At 49.4% G+C, this 9,802-nt stretch overlaps 1 protein-coding gene across 1 annotated transcript; it reads left to right on the top strand.

Annotated features, from left to right (window-relative positions):
* The first annotated feature begins 7,719 nt into the window (after positions 1-7,719).
* On the top strand, positions 7,720-9,164 carry tbcc (tubulin folding cofactor C). Its single transcript, XM_072456115.1, has one exon. It carries the CDS (start codon positions 7,740-7,742, stop codon positions 8,751-8,753), a length of 1,014 nt encoding a protein of 337 aa, XP_072312216.1. The 5' UTR covers positions 7,720-7,739; the 3' UTR covers positions 8,754-9,164.
* The last annotated feature ends 638 nt before the right edge of the window (positions 9,165-9,802 follow it).

Here is a 9,802-nt window from a genome sequence, read left to right as displayed (position 1 = left end):
TACAGGCTCCTGGCTCTGACCTTTGACCTCTACAGGCTCCTGGCTCTGACCCTTGACCTCTACAGGCTCCTGGCTCTGACCTTTGACCTCTACAGGCTCCTGGCTCTGACCTTTGACCTCTACAGGCTCCTGGCTCTGACCTTTGACCTCTACAGGCTCCTGGCTCTGACCCTTGACCTCTACAGGCTCCTGGCTCCGACCTTTGACCTCTACAGGCTCCTGGCTCTGACCTTTGACCTCTACAGGCTCCTGGCTCTGACCCTTGACCTCTACAGGCTCCTGGCTCTGACATTTGACCTCTACAGGCTCCTGGCTCTGACCTTTGACCTCTACAGGCTCCTGGCTCTGACCTTTGACCTCTACAGGCTCCTGGCTCCGACCTTTGACCTCTACAGGCTCCTGGCTCTGACCTTTGACCTCTACAGGCTCCTGGCTCTGACCCTTGACCTCTACAGGCTCCTGGCTCTGACCCTTGACCTCTACAGGCTCCTGGCTCTGACCCTGGGAACAGCCACAACGGGAAGTATTGAATATATTTTGAAACCATTAGTCATGTTATTGCTTTGCATTAAACAAAAAAAATAAACTAAATTCTAATAAATAACAAATACGTCATAATTTTGAAATAATAAATTAGAAAGTCTAAATCTACAAAAGTTGTATTTGTCCTAAAGCTTGTGGTTAATGACATGAGGGTGATTTTTGTGTTTTTTTCGTCTGAGCTGTTTCTAGAGAGAAGCTGACGAGCCATCATGGTCAGAGAGGGCGTGGCAGAGGGCGTGGACAGAGGGCGTGGCAGAGGGCGTGGACAGAGGTCTGTTGTGGAAAAAATATAATCTGGCCCTTTACTTTTTAACTTTCAATCCTATTTCTAAATCAGATTTAGTTCTAACAGCCTGACAACCCCTTTTGGTCTGGACATGTCCATGTCTGGACCTCCTGGAGTGACTAGGACGTCCCACGTTCTGTTTCACACGAGGCAAGACATGTGAATTGAATTAATGCAAATGTTCTGTACTGTCTCCTTCCTGAAACCACTGTGTCTTTGATGTCCCATTTGCTCCTCGGTTCCTTTGTACCTGAGAGACCAGTGACCGGGAACTTCTGTGTGTGTGTGGTCATGTGACCATCGGTGATTTAAGGCAGGGGACAGAGGTTGGACGGGGGGATTTGGGAGACAGACAGTTTGGGGAGCAGGCAAGAGACAGACGCGTGGACTCGGCCTTCTATGAGAATGAGTCCACACGAGTTTCTTTCTGATTCAGCCACAAGATTAAACAGTTTACTTTTGAAACCAGACAACTTGCTTCTTTGTCTTAACAAGAGATTTTTGCCACCACAATTTGGCGTTGTCGGCAGGATCCCTCGACCGGCAATTCCAATTTCCAGGGACCGTGTGATTCAGCATTTTTGCCACCACAGGGCGTGGCAGAGGGAGAGGCAGAGGGCGTGGCAGAGGGAGAGGCAGAGGGCGTGGCAGAGGGAGAGGCAGAGGGCGTGGCAGAGGGAGAGGCAGAGGGCGTGGCAAGGGAGAGACAGAGGGCGTGGCAGAGGGCGTGGCAGAGGGAGAGGCAGAGGGCGTGGAAAGGGAGAGACAGAGGGCGTGGCAGAGGGAGAGGCAGAGGGCGTGGCAGAGGGCGTGGCAGAGGGCGTGGCAGAGGGAGAGGACAAAGGGCGTGGCATAGGGAGAGGCAGAGGGCGTGGCAGAGGGAGAGGCAGAGGGCGTGGCAGAGGGAGAGGCAGAGGGCGTGGCAAGGGAGAGACAGAGGGCGTGGCAGAGGGCGTGGCAGAGGGAGAGGCAGAGGGCGTGGCAGAGGGAGAGGCAGAGGGCGTGGCAGAGGGCGTGGCAGAGGGCGTGGCAGAGGGAGAGGACAAAGGGCGTGGCATAGGGAGAGGCAGAGGGCGTGGCAGAGGGAGAGGCAGAGGGCGTGGCAGAGGGAGAGGCAGAGGGCGTGGCAGAGGGAGAGGCAGAGGGCGTGGCAAGGGAGAGACAGAGGGCGTGGCAGAGGGCGTGGCAGAGGGAGAGGCAGAGGGCGTGGCAAGGGAGAGACAGAGGGCGTGGCAGAGGGAGAGGCAGAGGGCGTGGCAGAGGGCGTGGCAGAGGGCGTGGCAGAGGGAGAGGACAAAGGGCGTGGCATAGGGAGAGGCAGAGGGCGTGGCAGAGGGAGAGGCAGAGGGCGTGGCAGAGGGAGAGGACAAAGGGCGTGGCATAGGGAGAGGACAGGAGGTCAAGGAGGAGCAGGAGGACGTCTCACATGACACAAAGAAGACTGATGGAAGTGTCACATGACCTGGTGAAACACTGAAGATGTTCTGAGTTCAGTCAAATCATTGATTTTACAGATTTAAATGTTTTTTTATGATGTGTTTTTGGATTGATTCAGTTTCACTGTAAATCACAGTAAAATGCTCCAGTTAAACAGACGTTTCATATTCATAAAGAGGTTAAAGTAGATTGAAACTATTGAATCATGTTTTATGATGTAACTTTATTGAAACAGACTTGAGCTGGTTTAGAGGCTATGTTGTTATTGCTGTTAGCAGGGGGAAGCTAATGGCTAACTACAGCTAATGGCTAACTACAGCTAATGGCTAATGGCTAACTACAGCTAATGGCTAACTACAGCTAATGGCTAACTACAGCTAATGGCTAATGGCTAACTACAGCTAATGGCTAACTACAGCTAATGGCTAACTACAGCTAATGGCTAACTACAGCTAACGGCTAATGGCTAACTACAGCTAATGGCTAACTACAGCTAATGGCTAATGGCTAACTACAGCTAATGGCTAACTACAGCTAATGGCTAACTACAGCTAATGGCTAACTACAGCTAATGGCTAACTACAGTCCCATTTGTCATGAAATAGATGATTAAATGTATTGGACTATATTGATAATTAACTTTGTCAAATAGACTGACATAAGTGTGATTATGATCCACAAAAGATAATATTTATAAAGAGAGAATCAAAAATTGTTTCAAAAACCTAATTTAGTATGATTTATTTTTGAATCACAATAAGAGTTAATTAGCTAAAGCGTCACAGCCTCGTGACGAACAGAAGTGAAGAGGATGAAGTGTAAACTCAAAGATGATGAAGCATGAGACACGTATAAAGATGAAACTAGAGGCATCACAAGTGTCATCTATGTGTTTATTAGAATCATCTCACCTTCTGAGAAGGTGAGAAAAGAGCCACGCCCACCTGTGAGTGGCAGGCGCTCCATCAGGGCCACGCCCACCCGTGAGTGGCAGGCGCTCCATCAGGGCCACGCCCACCCGTGAGTGGCAGGCGCTCCATCAGGGCCACGCCCACCCGTGAGTGGCAGGCGCTCCATCAGGGCCACGCCCACCCGTGAGTGGCAGGCGCTCCATCAGGGCCACGCCCATCCGTGAGTGGCAGGCGCTCCATCAGGGCCACGCCCATCCGTGAGTGGCAGGCGCTCCATCAGGGCCACGCCCACCCGTGAGTGGCAGGCGCTCCACATCTTCCGCCTGATCCGTGTCGATGGAAGACTCAGACGACGCGACACTCGAGCGTGAAAACTGCACCAGCATGAAGTCTGAGCGTTCCATCAACGACCAACGTGAGGGTCAATAACACTCCTGACCCGTCGCCGTGCCGACAGGTCATCGCTGTCCTGACCCGACACCCTGAAATATCACCTCATCACAGGCCCATTATTTAAGATCATTAAGAGAAGAGAAGCCTTTATTTGTCCACACAATGGGGACATTCCAGTGTTGTAACACAAAGGAGGCACAGAAGTAAATAATAAATAACAGATAACTTATAAAAAATGTTTAAAAACCCTAAATAGAAAAAAACTTTTAAAATGAAAATAACATTCTTGTTTACGGCTGTTACAGATGTATTTGTATTTGTAAATAATATAACTTTGATTTATGAGCCTGGATTATTATTATTATTAATTAACTGATTAACAATCACAACATCAGTATTTCAATATAAGATAAGATAAGTTAATCCTTTAATATCCACACAAGGGGAAATGTGGTTGTTGCAGTAGAAACTGGAGGAAAGGACAGATTATAGGAAGTTTCAAAAACACTCTTAATAGAAGAAAAACTCTTATTAACAAAACTCCTCTCTTAATAGGGAATGGAGGGGGGGAATAAAATAAAATAAAAAATTAAAGATAACAATCAGATAATAATAATAAAATAATGATAATAGAATAAAAATATAGCCGCAAGCGGCAATGATCGGCCCTCGCCACGCCGCAAGAGGAGGGGGCGTGGCTAACGCGCCCCAATTGTCCTTTTATTACATCTACTGCTGAATCTGTGACGCTGTCACATCTTCTCCCCTTTGTTTTACATCAAAAAGCAATTTTATTTTGAATTCTTGGCAAAATGTGCGGCTCTGCCGCACAGACACCGTGACTCTTTGAATAAAAATGTGTTTAACTTTTGATGGTCCTGAAGATGAGTCTCACCAAATTTCAGGTTAATAGGACAAACGCCCTGAGGGGGAGGAGTTTGTGAAAGTATAAAGTGAAAACATGTTCTGGCGATTTCCCCATTGGAATAACGTGGGAGGTTTTGGTCATCGCTACGGCAACGCCGTAACAATTGTGACATGGTTCTCATTGACTTTTTTGATGGGGCCAAAATTGAGTTTTGTGTCAAATTTCATATAATTTCGCAAAACTAAACATTTAACCTCCATATAAAATCTGTAGGGGGCGCTGTGGCGCCAAATTAATTTATTTCACTTCAAGTAGGTTTAGGGCAAAGAGTTTAACAACTGATTCTAATTTGACGCAATTCGGACTTTATCTGCGCAAACGGCAGAAATCTGTCGGTGTAATCCCTCATTCGTCCAGGCGTGTTCCATAGTAGAAAAAGCTTCAGTTGTAGTCATCTGGACTCAGTTTGAAAAAATAGACGTTTCGACTCTCATCCAAGAGTCATTGTCAATAACAGAATTTAGGTCGAGAACTCCGATATTAATACTGTTCTGTGGTAAGACCCGCCCATTGGGAGGAGCCTCCTGAAGTAGAAAGAGTTGTTTGTTTCAACAGAAACTCCCCCTTGTATCTACCGAGCCTATTCAGAATCTTAATGGGCTATTAGAATCCTCTTTGTCTTAGTGAGACCCTGGCTCAACCACCCTGAGGACCTGATTAGCATTTGAATTCCCTGGTCCTCTACCTTTCCAGGGGTTCAGTAACCCATTATAAATAACAGGAAGATTAAACATAAGCCCTCCATTTCTGTTTAAAGGTCTTTCTTTTTTAACAAAAATAGCTTCCTTGACTCCTCTTTCAAACCATCTTTTCTCCTGCTTCAAACCTTCACCTCACCGTCTTCAAACGAGTGATTAGAGGCTTCAAGATGGAGATGCACGGCGCTCTGAGGTCCTGAACTAGTATTTCTTCTGTGCTGATAAAGCCTCTTGTGTAGAGGCTGTTTCGTCTCACCTATGTAACGTTCTTTACAGCTTTCTTCACTGCATTGGTTCGAATAAACTACATTGCTCTGTTTTTGAGTCGGCAACTTGTCCTTAGGATGAACCAGTTTTTGTCTTAAAGTGTTTCCTGGTTTAAAATAAACAGGGACTTCGTGTTGTCTAAAAATTCTCTGCAGTTTTTCCGACAGGCCAGACACATAAGGGATAGAAACACCCTTCCTTCTCTGTTCAGTTTCCCTTTTGTCCTGCTTCTTGGTTCTCTTCACTCTGTTGAGAGCCCAAGCGGGGTAACCACAGGCTGAGAGGGCATTTCGGACATGTTTTTCCTCTTTCTTCTTGCCCTCTGAGCTGGTGGGCACACCTTGAGCTCTGTGTTGTAAGGTTCTGATCACACCCAGCTTGTGCTGTAGTGGGTGGTTGGAACCAAAGAGCAGATACTGGTCCGTGTGTGTAGGTTTCCTATATACTTCTATTTGGAGTTTCCCGTCCTCTCCTCTGATCGTGGAACAATCAAGAAAGGCCAAGCGATTCTCCTTAGCGTCTTCTCTTGTAAACCTGATATGTGGGTCCACAGCATTGATGTGATCAGAGAAGGTTTCCAGCTCTTGTTTCTTGATTGTTACAAAAGTATCATCGACATAGCGGAGCCACAGTTTTGGGGCTATGCCTGAGAATGAGGCCAGTGCCTTCTTCTCAAAGTGCTCCATGTACAGGTTGGCCACTATGGGAGAGACGGGCGAGCCCATGGCACAGCCATGAATCTGTCTGTAAAATTGTCCCCGGAATTGAAAGTAAGTGGTGTTCAGACAGATGTCCAACAGTTTACATATGTGTTCAGGTGTCAGTTTGGTCCATTCCTGTAGGTGGTGTCTTCCTGCAGTCTGATCCTCACCGCTGCTACTGCATCAGAGGTCAGATGCAGGTGAACAGGGACACCACATCATATGAAACCATGAGGTCATCTGGGTCACTGTAATAGCCCATTAAGATTCTGAATAGGCTCGGTAGATACAAGGGGGAGTTTCTGTTGAAACAAACAACTCTTTCTACTTCAGGAAGGCTCCTCCCAATGGGCGAAACGTCTACTTTTTCAAACTGAGTCCAGATGAAACAACTGAAACGGCAGAAATGTTAAATTTGGGAGATTTCTGAAATTCTAGCTACAGTTTGAGGCTTCGCCCAAACCCACAGAAACTGTGACAGGGTCAAAGTCATTTGAATAACTTTTGATGTCCCACTCCTCAGTAGCATTTTCACACAATTTCAGCTTTTTAGAGTAAAAGTATGACATTTGGAAAAACTCCCGAGTCATGCTTAGCCATTTTTGAACCAATATGGCCGACATTTGGTTGGGCGGACGGCGTTGCCGTAATAATATTTTTTACTTCTCTTGTCACCATCTACCTCTGCGCCAAATTTCATGATTCTACGATCAGATTTTTTTTGGGTCATTTCCTATCTCTCAGTGCATTTGAAGAAGAAGAAGAAGAATATTCCGATGCGAAAACAATGTTTCCCATTTTTCAAATATCATAAACTATACGTGTGGGTCCCTGGTCACTGACGGGTACTTTCCTTAATTTTGAGTGGGCTCCGCCCACTTTGTGTTTTTGGCCCTCTAAACAGTAATAATGTTACATTTTTGCATCACATGTTTATATGAACGGAACATGCAAGAGATGGGAACGTGTTGGTGAGACACTTGGCGCAAATGAGTGCTTTATATGGGGAACTCTAAATGTAAAGTGCTCGTTTAGAGTGCACTTTTGCACGGGCTTCGCCCGTTTACAATGGCAATGTTCCATTTTCCTACAACTAATTAGTCTGCACGTGGCGTGCATGAGTGAAGGAGTGCGTTAATGAGTGTTTGGAAGTGGGCACGGCCTTACGAGATTAATAGGCCTCTCGCCAGCTTGTGGCGCTCGGGCCTAATTAAAATAAAATAAAATAAAGTAGCAATAACTAGCACAAGACTAGGTAATACTATTAAATTATAAAAAAACAAAATAGAACACTTATTTACAGGTATTGCACATGGTTACATCAGTACTGCACATGTTCAGGGCAGTGTTTGTTATAAGTGTGAAACGTCTCTGAAGCTGCTGATTAAACAAACCAAAGGCAATTAAAGAGTAAAAAACAGCAAAGAAAAGTGAAGAGGAAGAATTCAAAAGTCTAAAGTTACACGTACAGCACCAGTAGGGGGCAGTGATGTAACACTCGGATACAAACCGCGATAAAACACCGAAGAAGAAGACGCATATGCGGTCCTCGCGTCACTTCCGGTCATAAACAACATGGCGGCCGTGGAGAAGCTCGGAAGCGGCTCCAGCGCGGAAAACAACGCCTCGTCCGTCCTGGAGCGGCTGAAGAAGCGGCACCAGACGCGGCTGGAGGACGCGGAGCGGCGGAAGGAGGCCAACGACAGCCTCAAACCCGCGGAGGAGAGCGCGGAGTACTTTGAGTCAGAGTTCAACCGGGAGCGTGCGGCCGTGGAGGCGCTGCTGCTGCGCGCGGGCCCCGGGGCGAGCAGAGCCGAGGCCGCGGACGCGCTGGAGCGCGCCACGGCGGAACTCGCGGCGCTGCAGAAGTTCGTGAGCGACAGCGTGATGTTCCTGACGCAGTACGAGCTGAGCCGCGCCCAAGCCGCGCTGCAGACGCTCCACGCCGCGCTCAACGCCGCGAGAGAAGAGGCGCTGCCCGCGAAGAAGTTTGCGTTCCGCGCGCGCAAGAAAGCGACGGGGAAAACGCCCGCGCCGCCTCCGAGTGCGGACGCGACGGGCGGGTTACAACACGTGACCACAGAGGCGGAACAATGCGAGTTTTCTCATCTGAGCGACGTAAACATCACGAAAACCGCGGAGGAGATCGAGCGACGCGACGTGCTCGTGACGCACCTGCGGAACTGCCGCGTGACGCTGCTCGGCGCGCCCAGCACGCTGCACCTGAAGGACCTGCGCGGCTGTGACGTGCGCTGCGGCCCCGTGCGCAGCTCCGTGTTCGTGGACCGCGTCACGGACAGCACGCTGGCGCTCGCGTGTCAGCAGCTGCGCACGCACAACACCACGGACACGTGCGTGTACCTGCACGTCACGTGCAAGGCCATCGTGGAGGACTGCGCGCGCGTGGGGTTCGCCCCGTTCACCTGGTCGTACCCGGGCCTGGAGCGGGACTACGCCGCGTCCGGACTGGATCAGACCCGGAACAACTGGAGCGCTGTGGATGATTTTAATTGGCTGGCGGCGGACACGCCCTCTCCGAACTGGAGCGTGATTCCGGAGGAGGAGCGAAGGACCACGTGGGACACTTAGAATAATAATATTACAAAAACATGAGCGTCACTGACACGTGACGAGAGCCACTTACGTCATCATGTGACTGAAGCTTCTGGAATATTTAAAGAAACTCTTTTATTCTTTAACATGTTTATATTTCAGAGAAACTTAAATGTGACATTTTTCTTATTGTCGATTTGGATAAATTTTATTTAAATAGTCTCAATATCCAACAGAAATAATGTCCTAAATCATCATTAGCTCTAAAACGAAAGCTCTGCCTTAATTATGATGCAAAGATTATACTTTAACATAACTTAAAGGAGGCGTGGCCTGCAGTCATGTCAAATGTGACGTCATCAGAATGTAAATGTCAATAATAAATATTAACTTCATATTGTAACTCTCTCTTTTGTCTTCAAGTTATTAGGATGTTATGATGTCATACTTCTACTTAAATTCACAAATATTTCATCTGGTGAATTACATTATTAAATAAACTCTTCCACTTCTTGTGTTATGACATAATTATACATTTTAACCTTTTTAAAGTAGAAGGAAACGTGGGGGTCGTGACCTCTGAGGGGTGTGACCTGCACGGGGGGGGCGGGCTCCTGCACGGGGGGCGGCTCCTGCACGGGAGGGTGGGCTCCTGCACGGGGGGCGGCTCCTGCACGGGAGGGTGGGCTCCTGCACGGGGGGCGGCTCCTGCACGGGGGGCGGCTCCTGCACGGGGGGCGGCTCCTGCACGGGAGGGTGGGCTCCTGCACGGGGGGGCGGCTCCTGCGCGGGGGGCGGCTCCTGCGCGGGGGGGCGGCTCCTGCACGGGGGGCGGCTCCTGCACGGGTGGGCGGGCTCCTGCACGGGGGGCGGCTCCTGCACGGGGGGCGGCTCCTGCACGGGGTGCGGCTCCTGCACGGGGGGGCGGCTCCTGCACGGGGGGCGGCTCCTGCACGGCGGGGCGGCTCCTGCACGGGGGGCGGCTCCTGCACGGGGGGGGCGGCTCCTGCACGGGGGGCGGCTCCTGCACGGGGGGGGCGGCTCCTGCACGGGGGGCGGCTCCTGCACGGGAGGGTGGGCTCCTG

Source organism: Eucyclogobius newberryi, unplaced genomic scaffold, assembly GCF_026437365.1.
Source record: "Eucyclogobius newberryi isolate DKJ021-1_F unplaced genomic scaffold, fEucNew1.0.hap1 SCAF_20, whole genome shotgun sequence".
Classification (NCBI taxonomy): Eukaryota; Metazoa; Chordata; class Actinopteri; order Gobiiformes; family Gobiidae; genus Eucyclogobius; species Eucyclogobius newberryi.
Note: the sequence above shows the minus strand (reverse complement) of the source record. Positions and strands in the feature narration are given on the sequence as shown.

Coding starts and splice junctions, on each gene's coding strand:
- tbcc (XM_072456115.1), top strand. CDS start 7,740: ATGGCGGCCGTGGAGAAGCTCGGAAGCGGCTCCAGCGCGGAAAACAAC.